We start from the raw sequence: 18,793 nt of genomic DNA, 5'->3' as shown, positions 1-18,793 counted from the left end.
TATGTGCTTAGTAATCTAGGTATTAAACAAGTACAACACAAATGCTATTTCCTTCACAGCAGGTCATCTATTTTCTACAAATATCAATTTCCGAATACAATATTTTTTTTTTAATAAAAAATTTTCATTTAAATAATTAAAGAAAAATACAACCTGCCTGATATAAGTAAATAGTACAGTATTAGTCTACTGCAAAATAAAATGAAGCTGTAAGGATGCATATTATAATATATAGCTATTTAGCTAAAGTTAACTAATTGGCTAGCTTCATAAACTGAATGAGTGATTCTCATGATAAAGAGTTGTTGGGCAGCCGCAGTGCAAGTAAGTAAATCTAGGGCCAGAGAGGATGGATAAAACTGTATAAAATACAGTATTATTAATTAAAGAATCCCAAAAAAAAAAAAAAAAAAATCAATCACCCGAAAAATGTGGTGTCCTGACGGAAATGATACAGCTTTTTCGTCTAGTCAATTTTAGTTATGACAACATGGACGAATATTTAGTCAACATTTTCGTTATTAAGAAAATATTATTTTAATACCTACCGGTAAATCCTTTTTTCTTCGTCCGTAGAGGATGCTGGGGACACTTCAAGAACCATGGGGTATAGACGGGATCCGCAGGAGACATGGGCACTTTAAGACTTTCAAATGGTGTGACCTAGCTCCTCCCTCTATGCCCCTCCTCCAGACTCCAGTTTAAGGAACTATGCCCAGGGAGACGGACATTTCGAGGAAGGAATTTATTGTTAAACCACGGTGAGCATCTTACCAGCTTACACATCAAGCATGCCGCAGACCATGGCATTCAACAGAACACAAGCCAACGGCATGAAAAATTTTGCAGCAATATGCTGACAAAATCGTAACACAACCTGTGTGTGACCACAACTAATAACTGCAGATACAGTACGCACTGGGACGGGCGCCCAGCATCCTCTACGGACTAAGAGAAAAGGATTTACCGGTAGGTATTAAAATCCTATTTTCTCATACGTCCTAGAGGATGCTGGGGACACTTCAAGAACCATGGGGTTATACCAAAGCTCTAGAACGGGCGGGAGAGTGCGGACGACTCTGCAGTACCAAATTGACCAAACATGAGGTCCTCAACAGCCAGTGTCTCAAACTTGTAAATTTTCGCAAAGTGTTTGAACCCGACCGAGTAGCTGCTCGACAGAGTTGCAATGCCGAGACCCCTCCGGGCAGCCGCCCCGGATGAGCCCACCTTTTTGGTAGAGTGGGCTTTCACTGATTTCGGTAACGGCAATCCAGCCGTAGAATGAGCCTGCTGAATTATATGACAGATCCAGCGCCCAATAGTCTGCTTGGAAGCAGGATTTCCAATCTTGTTAGAAGCATACAGGACAAACAGAGCTTCTGTTTTCCTAAGCGGAGCTGTTCTGGTGACATAAATCTTCAAACCCCTGACAACATATAGAGCAGGGCTGGCCAAAACGGTCCTTGAGATCTACCAACAGTTCATGTTTTCCAGGCCTCCTGGAGATCTGTAGAATTGTCAGTTAGGAATGAATGCAGAACATCTTAATTAGTAATGACTACACCTGTGCACCAGCTAGGTGATCTGGAAAATGTGTACTGTTGGTAGATCTCGAGGACTGGTTTGGCCAGCCCTGATACAGAGAATTTGACTCTGCAAAGACGTCAGTAGCCACCGGCACCACAATAGGCTGGTTCATGTGGAACAATGAAACCACCTTCGGCAGAAATTGTTGACGAGTCCTCAACTCTGCTCTATCTTCATGGAAGATTAAATAAGGACTCTTGTAAGACAATGCCGCTAACTCAGACACCCGCCTTGCGGATGCTCAAGCCAATAACACGACCACTTTCCAAGTGATAAATTTCAACTGCACCTGTAAAGGATCAAACCAATGTGATTGAAGGAACTGCAACACCACATTAAAATCCCATGGTGCCACTGGGGCACAAATGGAGGTTGGATATGCAAAACTCCTTTCACGAAAGTCTGAACTTCTGGAAAGGAGGCCAATTGTTTTTGAAATAAAAACGATAAGGCCGAAATTTGTACTTTAAGCGAGCCTAACTTTTGGTCTGCATCCACACCTGCTTGCAGAAAATGTAGAAAATGCCCTAGCTGAAATTCTTCCGTAGGAGCCTTCTTGGATTCACACAAAGATACATATGTTCTCCAAATACGGTGATAATGTTTTGACGTTACTCCTTTCCTAGCTTGTAGAAGTGTAGGAATGACTTCACTGGGAATACCCTTATGGGTTAGGATCCAGCGTACAACCGCCAAGCCGTCAAACTTAGCTGCGGTAAGTCGTGATATACGCACAGCCCCTGCTGTAACAAATCCTCTCGTAGAGAAAGAGGTCAGGGATCTCCTAGGAGTAATTCCTGAAGATCTGGATACCAAGCTCTCCTAGGCCAATCCAAAACAATGAGGATCGCCTGAAACTTTGTTCTTCTTATGATCTTTTAGGACCTTCGGAACGAGTGGAAGCGGAGGGAACAAATACTCCGACTGAACACCCCTGGTGTCACTAGCGCATCCACTGCTATTGTTTGGGGGTCCCTTGACCTGGAACAACATTCCAGAAGCTTCTTGTTGAGAGGAAACGCCACCACGTCTATTTGAGGAATTCCCCAAAGACTTGTCACTTCTGTGAAGACCTCTTGATGAAGACTCTACTCTCCTGGATGGAGAACGTTTCTGCTGAGGAAGTCTGCTTCCCAGTTGTCCACTCTTGGAACGAACATCGCTGACAGAGCGCTTGTATGTTTTGTTGCCCAGCGAAAAATCCTTTTTGGCTGCTTTCATTGCCGGTCCGTTTTTCCGTTTGTAGCAAACCGTTGTAAACGGCCCTTAACTCTAGACCTTTTATGTGGTTACAAGTTTCCTAACTTGACCATCTTCCTTGGAAGTTTTCCCCCTGTGTGACTGCTCCCCAGCCTTGGAGGCATTCATCCGTGGCCACTAGGATCCAGTCCTGGATCTCAACCCTGCGCCCCTCTAGGAAGTAAGAACTGCGCAGCCCCCACAGGAGTGAGATTCTGGTCTTGAAAAACAGCATTATCCTGGGTGGGAACCGGATCACTTGTCCCACAGATCCCACGAGGAAACCCTGGCATGCAACCTGCCAACTGAATGGCCTCGTAGGTCGCAACCATCTTTTCCAGCAACCGAATGTACTGATGGATTTGCACTGATGCAGGTCTGACCAGACTCTGGATCTTCCGAGCCTTTACCACTGGAAGAAAACAAAACTCTCCTTAGTTTTGTATCTAATATTATTCCCAAACCCGACAACAGCGTCGTTGGGACCAATAGTGACAAGTTTAGGATCCAACCATGTTGTTGAAGAACTGTCAGGGAGAGTGCAACGTTTTTCACCAACTGGTTTCTTGATCTCGCCGTAATCAGGAGACCGTACGGAATAATTGTGACTCCTTACTATCGAAGGAGAACCATCATTACCGCCATCACCTTGGTGAAATTGGTAATGACAATACTGAATTGCAAACCTCAGGTAAACCTAATGCGGAAGAAATAAGACCTCCTTTATCCTTTTCCAGATTGGAGATCCCTGCCATGAGAGACTCCATCTTGGAATTGAATTCCATTAAGTAGAAATTTAGGGATTTCAAAATTAGAATTGTCTGACCGAGCCATCCGGCCTCGGGCGCATGAAAAAGCTTGAACAGCCTTTTTCCTATTGTGACAGGGACACCAGGACAATGACCTGATCTTGACACAACCCTTGTATTGAGTCACATACTACCTCCCCGTCCGTAGGAGAACTGGTAATGTCGATTTGAAAAATCGGTGATGGGAAACGTCTGGAAACTTCAGTATGCACCCAGGACACTATTATTAAAAATCCACGGGTCCAAGTCCGTTCCAGGACTGACTGAAGAGTTTTTAGACGTGGTTCACCAGTGTGGGCTCCCGCAAGATAGACCCAGCGTCCTGCAGTGGATGTGGCAGAAACAGAGGATGATTTCTGCTCCTGGGATCTTGACTAGGCTGCTGACCTCTACCGTTTTCTCCTTCCTTTACCTACAAAGAAAGGGGGAATCTGTATCTATTTTGCCGAAATGACTGCATCCGACAATGATGCGTCATCATCCGTTGTGAGGGAACATAGGGCAAGAAGGTAGACTTACCCGCGGCCTCTGCCGAGATTAACTTAACTAGGGCTTCACCAAACCAGTCTTCACCTTCATAGGGAAGAGACTCCATTTCTTCTCTGAGTCAATATCAGCATTCCATAGGTGAATCCACAACGCTCTCCTAGCCGGGACCGCCATAGAATTGGGCCGCTAACCCAAGAGACTCATATCCTTTGCAGTCGCACGAAAGTATGCTGCAGTGTCCTTGATATGACCCAACGTAAGGAGTATCCTATCTCCTCCCCAGGGTATCTATAACAGATGACCAGGTAACCGACCATTTTTGAATACTACTACTCCCCCATGCACATGCAATGGCAGGTCTAACTGATGTATGTGTGGACACAACTAGAATATAACGCAGCTTCCTACATATGATTCACTGGCTTTGTGACAGGGCCCCGTGCAGAACAGGGGGTGACTCCCACTGTATTCTATCCGCTCTGGGAAAAGAACAAACAATCGGAATCCTCTTGAGGATTTGAAACCACCATGTCAGGGCTGACCCAGACCTTATCAAACAGAGCGATTCACCACATGAGAATGAGGATGTAACTTTATTCTAATTTTATCTGTATGTGTATACATGTGTACAACATATACATACCTACACACACACACACAAAGACCTCTCTATTCAGAACAGCAGGGTCCTCAGTGACGTTAATACGTCCTTCTCATACACTAATCATGTAGTACATTTTTTTTGTTTGTTTTTTGGATCAGTATGGCCGACATAGGAAGCCGGATCTGTGACGGTATTAGGGAGTAGTAACTGGGCAAAATAACATTTTTGCGACCCCGAGGTGTCTGAGGAAAATATAGCTATGAATATGCAACCTTAATGTATATAATAAGATTTTAAACCTACCGGTAAATCTTTTTCTCGTAGTCCGTAGAGGATGCTGGGACTCTGTAAGGACCATGGGGGATAGACGGGCTCCGCAGGAGACATGGGCACTTTAAGAAAGACTTTGGATCTGGGTGTGCACTGGCTCCTCCCTCTATGCCCCTCCTCCAGACCTCAGTTAGAGAAACTGTGCCCAGAGGAGACGGACAGTACGAGGAAAGGATTTTTGTTAATCTAAGGGCAAGATTCATACCAGCCACACCGTATGTATAACTTGTGATATACTATCTAGTTAACAGTATGAAAAAACAACATATCATCGGTCCAAAACCGATGAAACTATAACATAACCCTTATGTAAGCAATAACTATATACAAGTCTTGCAGAAGTAGTCCACACTTGGGACGGGCGCCCAGCATCCTCTACAGACTACGAGAAAAAGATTTACCGGTAGGTTTAAAATCTTATTTTCTCTAACGTCCTAGAGGATGCTGGGACTCCGTAAGGACCATGGGGATTATACCAAAGCTCCCAAACGGGCGGGAGAGTGTGGATGACTCTGCAGCACCGATTGAGCAAACAGGAGGTCCTCCTCAGCCAGGGTATCAAACTTATAGTACTTTGCAAAGGTGTTTGACCCCGACCAAGTAGCAGCTCGACACAGCTGTAGTGCCGAGACCCCTCGGGCAGCCGCCCGAGACGAGCCCACTTTCCTAGTGGAATGGGCCTTAACCAATTTTTGTAACGGCAATCCTGCCGTAGAATGCGCCTGCTGAATCGTGTTACAGATCCAGCGAGCAATAGTCTGCTTTGAAGCAGGGCCGCCAACCTTGTTGCATACAGGACAAACGGTGCTTCTGTTTTTCTGATCCTAGCCGTTCTGGCCACGTAAATTTTCAAAGCCCTGACCACATCAAGGGACTCGGAATCCTCCAAGTCACGTGTAGCCACAGGCACGACAATAGATTGGTTCATATGAAAGGATGAGACCACCTTAGGTAGGAATTGAGGACGGGTCCGCAATTCCACTCTATCCATATGGAAAACCAGATAGGGGCTTTTATGTGATGAAGCCGCTAATTCCGAAACTCGCCTAGCCGAAGCTAAGGCTAACATGACCACCTTCCAAGTGAGATATTTCAACTCCACTGTTTTAAGTGGTTCAAACCAATGTGACTTAAGGAAACTTAACACCACGTTAAGGCTTCAAGGCGCCACCGGGGGTACAAAAGGAGGCTGAATATGCAGTACTCCCTTCACAAAAGTCTGTACTTCAGGTAAGGAGGCCAATTCCATTTGAAAGAAAAGGCCGAAATCTGAACTTTAATGGAGCCTAATTTTAGGCCCAAATTCACTCCAGTTTGTAGGAAGTGAAGAAAACGACCTAGATGGAATTCTTCCGTAGGAGCATTCCTGGCCTCACACCAAGAAACATATTTTCTCCATATTCGGTGATAATGTTTAGATGTCACGTCCTTCCTAGCCTTTATTAGCGTAGGAATGACCTCATCCGGAATACCTTTTTCTGCTAGGATCCGGCATTCAACCGCCATGCCGTCAAATGCAGCCGCGGTAAGTCTTGGAACAGACAGGGACCCTGTTGCAACAGGTCCTGTCTTAGAAGAAGAGGCCACGGATCTTCTGTGAGCATTTCCTGCAGATCCGGATACCAGGTCCTTCGTGGCCAATCCGGAACAATGAGTATTGTTCTCACTCCTCTTTTTCTTATTATTCTCAACACCTTGGGTATGAGAGGAAGAGGAGGAAATACATAGACTGACTGGAACACCCACGGTGTCACTAGGGCGTCCACAGCTACCGCCTGAGGGTCTCTTGACCTGGCGCAATACCTTTGTAGCTTTTTGTTGAGACGGGACGCCATCATGTCTATTTGGGGCAGTCCCCACCGACTTGCAATCTGTGCGAAGACTTCCTGATGAAGTCCCCACTCTCCCGGATGTAGGTCGTGTCTGCTGAGGAAGTCTGCTTCCCAGTTGTCCACTCCCGGAATGAACACTGCTGACAGTGCGCTTACATGATTCTCCGCCCAGCGAAGAATTCTGGTGGCTTCCGCCATTGCCACTCTGCTCCTTGTGCCGCCTTGGCGGTTTACATGAGCTACTGCGGTGACGTTGTCTGACTGTATCAGAACCGGTTGGTCGCGAAGTAAGGTCTTCGCTTGACGTAGGGAGTTGTATATGGCCCTTAGTTCCAAGATGTTGATGTGAAGACAAGTCTCTTGACTTGACCAAAGACCTTAGAAATTTCTTTCCTGTGTGACTGCTCCCCAACCTCGGAGGCTCGCGTCCGTGGTCACCAGGATCCAGTCCTGAATGCCGAACCTGCGGCCCTCTAGAAGGTGAGCACTCTGCAGCCACCACAGGAGAGATACCCTGGCCCTGGGGGATAGGGTGATCAACTGATGAATCTGTAGAAGTGATCCGGACCACTTGTCCAGTAGGTCCCATTGGAAAGTCCTCGCATGGAACCTGCCGAAGGGAATGGCTTCGTATGATGCCACCATCTTTCCCAGGACTCGAGTGTAGTGATGCACTGAGACCTGTCTTGGTTTCAATAGGTTCCTGACCAGAGTCATGAGTTCCTGGGCCTTTTCTATCGGGAGATAAACCCTTTTCTGGTCCGTGTCCAGAATCATGCCCAAGAAAGTCAGACGAGTCGTAGGAACCAACTGCGACTTCGGAATATTGAGAATCCAGCCGTGTTGCTGTAACACTTTCAGTGAAAGTAATTCGTTGTTTAGCAACTGCTCTCTTGATCTTGCCTTTATGAGGAGATCGTCCAAGTATGGGATAATTGTGACACCTTGCTTCTGCAGGAGCACCATAATTTCCGCCATTACCTTGGAGAAAATTCTCGGGGCCGTGGAAACACCAAACGGCAACGTCTGAAATTGGTAATGACAATCTTGTACCGCAAATCTGAGGTACGCCTGATGAGGTGGATAAATGGGAACGTGAAGGTATGCATCCTTTATGTCCAGAGATACCATAAAATCCCCCCCTTCCAGGCTGGCGATGACCGCTCTTAGCGATTCCATCTTGAACTTGAACCTTTTCAAGTATAGGTTCAGGGATTTTAGATTTAATATGGGTCTGACCGAACCGTCCGGTTTCGGGACTACAAACAGGGTCGAGTAATATCCCCTTCCTTATTGGATCAGGGGTACTTCGACCACCACCTGTTGAAGACACAATTTGTGAATTGCGTTTAACACTGTCTCCCTTTCCTGGGGAGAAGATGGTAGGGCCGATTTGAAAAACCGGCGAGGAGGCACCTCTTCGAATTCCAGCTTGTAACCCTGAGAAACAATTTTTATTGCCCAGGGATCCACCTGTGAGTGAACCCAGATGTGGCTGAAAACTCGAAGACGTGCCCCCACTGGGGCGGACTCCTCCAGTGGAGCCCCAGCGTAATGCGGTGGATTTTGTAGAGGCCGGGGAGGACTTCTGTTCCTGTGAACTAGCTGAGTTGTGCAGCTTCTTTCCTCTGCCCCTACCTCGCACTTTCTTGTTTTTGTGAGATCGAAAGGACTGCATTTGATAATGTGGTGCTCTCTTAGGCTGTGAGGGAATATAAGGCAAAAAATTTGATTTACCAGCTGTAGCTGTGGAGACCAGGTCCGAGAGACCGTCCCCAAACAATTCCTCACCCCTGTAAGGTAAAACCTCCATATGCCTTTTTGAGTCGGCATCACCTGTCCATTGCCGGGTCCATAGGATTCTTCTAGCAGAAATCGACATAGCGTTTATTCTAGAGTCCAGTAGACTAATGTCTCTTTGAGCATCTCTCATATATAGGACAGCATCTTTTATATGCCCCAGGGTCAATAAAACAGTATCCTTATCTAGGGTATCAATCTCCTCTGATAAGGTATCTGTCCATGCCACTACCGCACTACAGACCCAGGCCGACGCGATTGCCGGTCTGAGTAAGGTACCTGAATGTGTGTAAATGGACTTCAGGGTAACCTCCTGCTGGCGGTCAGCAGAATCCTTGAGGGTAGCCGTATCCTGGGACGGCAGGGCTACCTTCTTGGATAAGCGTGTTAATGTTTTGTCCACCCTAGGGGAGGATTCCCATCGTACCCTGTCCGTTAGCGGAAAAGGATACGCCATAAGAATCCTTTTGGAAATCTGCAGTTTTTTGTCTGGAGATTCCCAAGCTTTTTCACATAACTCATTCAGCTTGTGTGATGGGGGAAAGGTTACCTCAGGTTTCTTTTCCTTATACATATGCACCCTCTAGTCAGGGACAGGGGGTTCCTCTGTGATGTGCAAAACATCTTTTATTGCCATAATCATATATCGAATAGATTTAGCCAATTTTGGCTGTAACTTTGCATCATCGTAGTCGACACTGGAGTCAGAATCCGTGTCGGTATCTGTGTCAACTATTTGGGATAGTGGGCGCTTTTGACACCCCGACGGTCCCTGCGCCATAGGATCAGACATGGGTTGACACCCTGACTGTCCCATAGCTTCAGCTTGGTCTAATCTTTTGTGCTATGAGTTTACACTAGCATTTAAAACATTCCACATATCCATCCAGTCAGGTGTCGGCGCTGTCGACGGCGACACCACATTCATTTGCTCCCTCTCCTCTCTAATATAGCCTTCTCCCTCAGACATGTCGACACACACATACCGGCACACCACACACTCAGGGAATGCTCTTTCTGAAGACAGCACCCCCACAAGGCCCTTTGGAGAGACAGAGAGAGAGTATGTCAGCACACACCCCAGCGCTATATGACCCAGGAAGAAACACAGTAATTTAATGTTTACCCAGTAGCGCTGTTGTATATTATCTGTGCCGAATTATGTGCCCTCCCTCTTCTTTTCAAACCCTCTTGTCTACCGTGGTATAAGCAGGGGAGAGTCCGGGGAGCTTCCTCTCAGCGGTGCTGTGGAGTAAAAATGTCGCTGGTGAGTGCTGAGGGAGAAGCCCCGCCCCCTCGGCGGCGGGCTTCTGTCCCGCTCAAATAGTGTAAAATTGGCGGGGGCTCTTACATATATACAGTGTCCAGCTGTATATATGTCCTTTTTTGCCAAATTAGAGGTTTACCTGCTGCCCAGGGCACCCCCCCTGCGCCCTGCACCCTTACAGTGACTGCCGTATGTGAGGTGTATGGGAGCAATAGCGCACAGCTGCAGTGCTGTGCGTTACCTCAGTGAAGATCAAGGAGTCTTCTGCCGCCTCTGAAGTCTTCTTTTCTTCTCATACTCACCCGGCTTCTATCTTCCGGCTCTGCGAGGGGGACGGCGGCGCGGCTCTGGGACGGACGGCGAGGGTGAGATCCTGCGTACCAATCCCTCTGGAGCTTATGGTGTCCAGTAGCCTAAGAAGCAGAGCCTTTCAACTCACAGAAGTAGGTCTGCTTCTCTCCCCTCAGTCCCTCGATGCAGGGAGTCTGTTGCCAGCAGGCTCCCTGAAAATAAAAAACCTAACAAATATACTTTCTGTCAGGAAGCTCAGGAGAGCTCACTGAACAGCACCCAGTCTCATCTGGGCACAGTAGTAAACTGAGGTCTGGAGGAGAGGCATAGAGGGAGGAGCCAGTGCACACCCAGATCTAAAGTCTTTCTTAAAGTGCCCATGTCTCCTGCGCAGCCCGTCTATCCCCCATGGTCCTTACGGAGTCCCAGCATCCTCTAGGACGTTAGAGAAATATATATATATATATATATATATATATATATATATATATATATATATATACACACACACACACACACACACACACACACACACACACACCTAGCCCTTTCCGATATGCATCACATTCACATGCAATCTTTTTACCCAGTCAGATATTGATGGCGTCGACAGGGCCACCCACTCACGTCTGTGTCGCTATTATAGTTTTCTTTTGTGAAAAACATTCATCCTCCGACCTTTTGTACCAAGTACCATCAGGAGTTGGCGGTGCCGACAGGGTCATTCCCATAGTCGTTTGTGGGAAGCACTCCGCCACAGACATGCCGACACACGTGTATTAACCACCCACCGACATATAGTGGATCGATTCACAGTATAATTCTGTCAGAGAGACACAGATAAGATTGCCAGCTCATAACCCAGCGCTTACTGAACGGTTTTGAAGACTATATAATACCCCAAACCTGCAGTACTTTATATAATGAACTTATATTTCACATTTACTGCGCTCCTGTATCACTGCTGATACTGTCAGCAGTGTGAGGAAGGACCAGCGTTTCTACCAGAGAAAATGGCGCTGGCTGTGTGAGCTATGAGGACTAAGCCCCGCCCCCACGATGGCACGCTTCAGACCCACTATTTCTGTTAATATCTTTATACTGGCGGGGGTTAGGACAGTGCCCCTGGCACCTATGTCCCCTGTTGCCAGTCTATATTGAGGTATACCTGCTGCCCAGTGCCGGGCCGCCCCCCCCCCCCCCCCGCACCCTGTAGTGCCTCTGTGTGGGAGCATGGCGCGCAGCGCGGCCGCTGTGCGGTACCTCATAAACCGTCACTGAAGTCTTCTGATCTTCTTCTACTCACCTGTCTTCTGACTACTGGCTCTGCAAGGGGGGGGGTGACGGCGGGCTCTGGGAATGAACCCCTAGGCGTACTTAGTGTTCCAAACCCTCAGGAGCTAATGGTGTCCTGTAGCCAAAGTAGCAGAGTCTTTAAACTCCCTAGAAGTAGGTCTGACTTCTCTCTCCTAAGTTCCACGATGCAGGGAGATTGTTGCTAGCAATCTTCCTGAAAATAAAAAACCTAACAAAGTCTTTTCTGAGCTCCTCAGTAGAGCTCCTCAGTGTGCATCCAGTCTGCCTGGGAACAGATCTAAACTGGAGTCTGGAGGAGGGGCATAGATTGAGGAGCCAGGTCACACCATTTGAAAGTCTTAAAGTACCCATGTCTCCTGTGGATCCTGTCTATACCCCATGGTTCTTGAAGCATCCCCAGCATCCTCTAGGACGTATGAGAAATTCCTTTTTTTATTATCATTACATTTTAGACACAGAAAAAACCTTTGTCGACGAATAGTTTTAGTCAAAATTTTCGTCGATGAAATTAACACTGGGTGCATCCTGTTTCCACTGATTATCCTTGAGATGTTCCTACAGCTTAATTGGAGCCCACCTGCGGTAAACTCAGTTGATTGGACATGATTTGGAAAGGCACACACCTGTCTATATAAAGGTCCCACACTTGACAGTGCATGTCTGAGCACAAACCAAGCATGAAGTCAAATAAATTGTCTGTAGACCTCCGAGACAGGATTGTCTCAAGGTACAAATCTGGGGAAGGGTACAGAAAAATATCTGCTGCTTTGAAGGTCCCAATGAGCACAGTGGCCTCCATCATCCATAAATGGAAGAAGTTCGGAACCACCAGGACTCTTCCTAGAGCTGGCCGGCCGTCTAAAACTGAGCGATCGGGGGAGAAGGGCCCTAGTCAGGGAGGTGACCAAGAACCCGACAGTCACTCTGTCAGAGCTACAACATTCCTCTGTGGAGAGAGGAGAATCTTCCAGAAGGACAACCATCTCTCCAGCAATCCACCAATCAGGCCTGTATTGTAAAGTGGACAGACAGAAGCCACACCTTAGTAAAAAGCACATGGCAGCCCGCCTGGAGTTTGCCAAAATGCACCTGAAGGACTCAGACTATGAGAAACAAAATTCTCTGGTCTGAGGAGACAAAGAGTGAACTCTTTGGCGTGAATGCCAGGCGTCATGATTGGAGGAAACCAGGCACCGCTCATCACCAGGCCAAAACCATCCCTACAGTGTAGCATGGTGGTGGCAGCATCATGCTTTGGGGATGTTTTTCAGCAGCAGGAACTGGGAGACTAGTGAGGATAGAGGGAAAGATGAATGCAGTAATGTACAGAGACATCCTGCATGAAAACCTGCTCCAGAGCACTCTTCACCTCAGACTGGAGCGACGGTTCATCCTTCAGCAGGACAATGGGGGTCATTCCGACCTGACGTAGCTGTGCTAAATTTAGCACAGTCACGATCACTTACACTGACATGCGGGGGGGGACACCCAGCACAGGGCTAATCCGCCCCGCATGTCAGGCCACCCCTCCCCCCCCCCCCCCCGCACAATTACAAAAGCATCGCTTTTGTACTTGAAGAGTAATTCCCAGACAGTGCAGCTCCTGCGGCTGGCCAGGAGTTACTCGCTGCTGCCCGGGTCGCAGCGGCTGCGTGTGACGTCACGCAGCTGCTGCAGCCCGCCCCCTGCACGGTCCAGCCACGCCTGCGTTGGCCGGATCATGCCCACAAAACGACGTCCAAACACCGCCGTGCCCCCCCCCCCTCTGCCTGTCAATCAGGCAGAGGCGATTGCTAGCAACGACATCCATCGGCTGTCAGCCATGCACCAGCGCACTGCGGCGCATGCGCAGTTCTGACCTGATCGCTGCGATGAACTGCAGCGATCAGGTCAGAATGACCCCCAATAACCCTTAGCACACAGCCAAGATATCAAAGGAGTGGCTTCAGGACAACTCTGTGAATGTCCTTGAGTGGCCCAGCCAGAGCCCAGACTTGAATCCGATTGAACATCTCTGGAGAGATATGAAAATGGCTGTGCAGCGACGCCTCCCATCCAACCTGATGGCGCTTGAGAGGTGCTGCAAAGAGGAATGGGCGAAACTGCCCAAAGATAGGTGTTCCAAGCTTGTGGCATCATATTCAAAAAGACTTGAGGCTGTAATTGCTGCCAAAGGTGCATCAACAAAGTATTGAGCAAAAGCTGTGAATACTTATGTACATGTGATTTCTTATTTTTCATTTTTAATGAATTTGCAAAAATCTCAAAAAAACTTTTTTCACATTGTCATTATGGGGTATATTGTGTGGAGAATTTTGAGGGAAAAAATTAATTAATTCCATTTTGGAATAAGGCTGTAAAATAACAAAATGTGGAAAAAGTGAACCGCTGTGAATACTTTCTGGATGCACTGTATATAGTACTGGTAAAGGGACCTGGCATATACAAAGTCCCCTCCGCCCCACAATCTGAGTGCAGCCGTGAGTTGCCCCCGAATAATGAGACAGCTCCCAGATGTGGTGACAAAAGGAAACTCACTGGAGCAATATAAGTGTTCCCTACCTGACCTCGTCCTGGCCGACCTCCGTGTACCTCAGGCTCAGTAAGGTGATTCCCCTGTTCCTCACGTATTTAGCATCTCTCTTGATACTTGAGGCTTGCTGAAAGCCTGGAGCCAGACGCTGTACCAGAGGTCTCTCGTGGTCCGAGAGCCACGTCACCTGTGGGAAACAAAGACGACTACTGGGACATCCACATTACACATCTACTGTCGTACCGGGGACTCGGACAACTGGACCTTACATGGACATGCTACCATCAAATAATCCCAATGCCGCCCTACACACAAAGTCTTGAAAGTCATTATTATACGAAGGAGACCAAATTAGCTAATTACTGCTCAAATAATACTGATGGTTATGGATTTTCCCGCTGACGGGAGTGCTGAATTACGGGGGCAAATGGTAAATATTTAGGACCTCATGCCACGCAACTGGATCACTTCCGGGATCACTGAGGCCTATTAATGTGAAAGGCCGATCATGGTGATCTTCCAGTAAGGAAAACGTGTTACCATGAGGCATCACATCCTGGTATTAGGTGTTGGGCGTTCCCTGTTTCTTATACCACTGTCTCAGAATCAACATTACCCAATACAGTAACATGTGGGCACATCTTCAGGTAGAGTGTAAGCTCACCTGGTCAGACACTTTTACTTGCTATTTTACTGTAATTCCATTGAAGATGTATGTAACAGGACACCAGGCTGGCGCTTTATAAAATATAAAGAGAATTCTAATAGTCTCCTGGCAGCAACTTCAACAGGTCCTTTCTGGTACACTTAGCGGTGATGTCACATCAGCCGGTGTCCACCATCTTGTGTCCCTCGATTACCCTTTACTGTGCAGCCCACTGAGTACCTGGATAAGCCCCTTTGGCCATCCATATGTGTGGCCAGACCAATACACCATATCCCAAATTGCTGAAAGACCTTATTAAGGTGCCTGGCCAGCGATCCAGCAGAACTCACTTGGTGCTGTGATATTGTGGACTGCAGGATGGTGTGGACGGTGAGGTTGATGTAATGTCCATACTGAGGGTGCTCGGCGGGCAGGGGGTGGACCTTCAGCAGGATAGAAGCATTGTGTTCCTTCGCCAGTTCTAACACGTCGGCAAGTTTACAAATGGATTGGTTTCCAGCCTCGGTGACGTCCGCTGGAGAAAGTGATCCGACTGTCCAGAAAGGGTCTGTCTGGAGAATACACAAATAGTACAGAGGTGTATTAAATATTCAGGAAAACCGTAAAGGTATTAATATGCTATAGAACTTTGCGCATTTCTGACTGTGAAAGAACCAAAACACAGTATACAGGTGTCCTCATACGCTGTGGGTCTAGGTGCGCCAAATAGCAAATCTCGACGTGACCGGGTCCTTGCAACTTAGCTGAGGCAAGCGTCCATTTTTTTAAAAAGTTGCAAGTTACCCATGGCGCTAAAAGCTACAAAAAACACATTACAAGCGCACACTGACCACCGGGGCTAGCGGTACTTATACATCTGCGTACAAATTCAGACAATTTAAATCCTTTTAAGTGAATAACGACAATGCAGAACAAGGACTTTTTGTCATGTTTTTATGACCGCATTTGTGATGGGGTTCCAGCGGTAGCCAGACCCTGTGATGACGGAACAGTACAAAGGGAGGGCAAGCTATCCCAAGCTGCGGGGATGAACCTCAATAAGGGAAAGTCGGTTGCTTAGGAACAAGCCAAATACTGCCGTGGAGAGAAACGAGGGCTGCACAGGCCACACGCTCTGTATTCTAAGCTTTGTTTCCCTTAGCATAATAGTGTTGTAAGATTTGGAAAATGCTACACAACAATTTGTGCATTTACATTGCTCTAAAGGAGCCGCAGACACGGAGGCGACACCGAAACATAAGTCTGCAGGTACTAAACAGCCCATGATCGGCGCAACAATGAAAACAATAGATTGTATACGCAATATACACTGAAAAGTACTACACAGCACACAAAAGATATAGTCTGTGCACAATTATCTACTGTATATAAATAAAAGTAAAAAAATGAAACATACAGGGGTCTACAGTATGTACTAAGCCTTGGAGAGTGATCAATGTAGGTATGACTAGTAGTGTTACCTCATATTCCCGTGACATAAGTCCGTGGTGACGTATTAATAAAATAAATGTACGCAATTACGTTTTGCACACATCTCTTTACCTTCAGGAACCACTCCCCAGCATTCAGCCTCTCGAGGTCGGTCCAGTTGAACATGGAGGAGGGTTGGTCGAGGAGCTCGGGAAAGGCCAGAGCGAGGTTTGTGGTCCGCCGCAGCGTGTCATCGTGCATTATGAACGGGACGCCGTCCAGACTGGGGACACGGGGAAAGGACAGAGCAGGGCTTGAGGTTGTGTTGTCGGGTCACAAAGTCACAGTGTGACTGCAGCAAACCGCAGCATCGCACCTCAACACAATATTCTGTTTTCTCATTTTATATCCACAAACATTAATAAAAAGATCAGAAGGTATTATAATGAGAACGAAAAAGTAATAAGAAAAACAAAATGGATGCACATACTTTGGGTAAGACCATCCCTGTAGTGTTTATTACATGGACGTGTGGATTTGCCGTAACGGCATAGGCAGAGTTTAGTGTATAAACGGTGCGTGTGTCTAGCGATACATGCCGGCACCAATGGTTTGTCTCTATATGACAGGAGCTTGCCATCATATATGAATAAGCCGCCCAATGAGACGTGGACTAATCTGTGTCCGAGAAAGTGAGAACCCGAGTGCAGAGAGTCAGTTGTCATCCTTAATTATAATGGCTTGGGAGGAGGAGAGAGTTTGCATGGGGGGAAAAAACAAAAAAAGCAAAAATTTATGTTTTTTAATGCTGCACTCATACATGTAGAGTGAAAACTTCTGTTCAGAGACCTGGGGGTTGTTCCGTGCTGGCGTTTTCCTAAATTAATTGTCCCTCCACCAGACCATTAAGCTACCTACACACTACTAGATTTTTTGGAGTCGTCCTGACAATCGGTGAGATTTATCAACAAATCGATGGTCCTGATATCGCTACATACTAAAAGTTTTTATGTTGCATTTTAGTTTTGATTTTCTGCTGCTCCACTCTTAAGTTGCATATGTCCACCCACAAGGAGGATGACGTACAGTAGTCATGAAAAAATTGTAAGAGAATGTGCAGATTATCGAGAATGGCTGCACGATATCAGGACCTTTTGAGCGATATCTTTTGTCAAGACTGACCAATTGGTCAATCGAGGTTGAGTGTTTCAGGATGTGTTTGGACCATTTTATCGGTGTTTGGGCAAAAACACACATGGCTTCACACTACACCAGAGGTTCCCAAACTCAGTCCTCACAGTCCAGGTTTTAAGGATAACCAAACTTGGTCACAGATTACTTAATTACTACCTCAATCAATTTGATTTAACCATCTTTGCTCAGCCATGGAGATCCTTAAAACAAGGACTGTTAGGGTGCCCTGAGGACAGAGTTTGGGAACCATAGGACTTCACAACAAAAACCGTCCAATCACCTGTTTATTGCCAAATCGGCCCAATGATTTATATAGTGTGTGAGCAGCTCTAAGGCCTCATCAGCAAGTTCCAAACGGCAAAAAGACATTTCAGCAATTTAGGGGACAGTGCGACTCTAATAGGCATATTCCTCTGTAAATGAGCCTCAGCATTTGACATGTACGGGTAACGTGAAAATAAGGGTTGAGAACCAGAACAGGGATCATGGAGAGGCATTTTGGCGGGGTTTAATTAGTACAGAATTACAGTAATTAATCCAGGCAGTGTTTTTATCGTAACTTGTGAGGTAAATAATTTGTCCCATTGGCTAGTGAAGCATTATTTCCAGAAAAAGAACCAATCCACCTTATGACACCGTATATCCCATCAACTAGTGCAAGGTCTACAAATGCACTGTAACTTATGGCAAGATTACACTGGTTGTGTTTCTTATGCAGTTTATAAATACGCTAAAGCTTACATCCTTATTGGGGACAAGGGTCCAGTAGGATTTCCCGATGGACGGTATACCGGTAGTCAGAATACCGATAGCGGCATCCCATCCATTAGAATCCCGACAGCCCCTCAGTAAGCCCCCTAACCCTCCCTTGTGGGTGCCTAAGCCTAACCCTCCCGGGTGGTACCTAACGCTAACACTCCCTTCCCCACTGCCGAAAACTAACTGTCCCTCCCCGGTTCCTAACCCTAACCTTCCCGGCCCTGCAACCTAACCTAACCCCCCCCCCCCCGCGCGCGGCAGGACTCCAGCGCGTCACTCTGTCTGGACGATTGGGATTCCGGCTGTCTGTATTGTGACACCGGCATCCCAAGCAGCGTCAGTATCTAGATGGTGGCATTGCGTTCTCCTTTGGGATCCCGGCGTCGGTATATCGACCGCTGGAATCCTGTCCGGCAGGAAGCTAACTGCTTCCCGGGGACAAGTAAAGACATCGCTCAGTCTGTCCAATGTAACAGAGAGGACACAATTACAGCCTGAGCAGAGGGATAATATAAACCAATATCTACTGTACACATTTCCCAGGGATAATCACAATTTAGCAAACACATTCTTTGTTTTTTTCCACAATATGTTTAAGTAAACTCCTGTGTATGTTTGGCCATAACCTAAAGATATTTATCATATTGATGCAGATTTTTTAT

The 18,793-nt window shown here is 46.9% G+C and overlaps 1 protein-coding gene across 3 annotated transcripts in view; it reads right to left on the bottom strand.

The window, feature by feature from the left end:
* Nucleotides 1–18,793, bottom strand: part of GDPD5 (glycerophosphodiester phosphodiesterase domain containing 5) — a 307,956-nt gene that overhangs the window by 19,514 nt on the left and 269,649 nt on the right. For all 3 annotated transcript variants that reach the window (XM_063951228.1, XM_063951226.1, XM_063951229.1), the window contains 3 exons: nt 16,311–16,461; nt 15,098–15,319; nt 14,131–14,288 (listed from right to left, as the gene is read on the bottom strand). In XM_063951228.1, the coding sequence (XP_063807298.1) occupies nt 14,131–14,288; nt 15,098–15,319; nt 16,311–16,461 (531 nt within the window). The remainder of the gene's footprint in view (nt 1–14,130; nt 14,289–15,097; nt 15,320–16,310; nt 16,462–18,793) is intronic.

This window comes from Pseudophryne corroboree, chromosome 2 (genome assembly GCF_028390025.1).
Source record: "Pseudophryne corroboree isolate aPseCor3 chromosome 2, aPseCor3.hap2, whole genome shotgun sequence".
In the NCBI taxonomy this organism is placed as follows: Eukaryota; Metazoa; Chordata; class Amphibia; order Anura; family Myobatrachidae; genus Pseudophryne; species Pseudophryne corroboree.
This window is presented reverse-complemented; position numbering and strand designations above follow the sequence as displayed.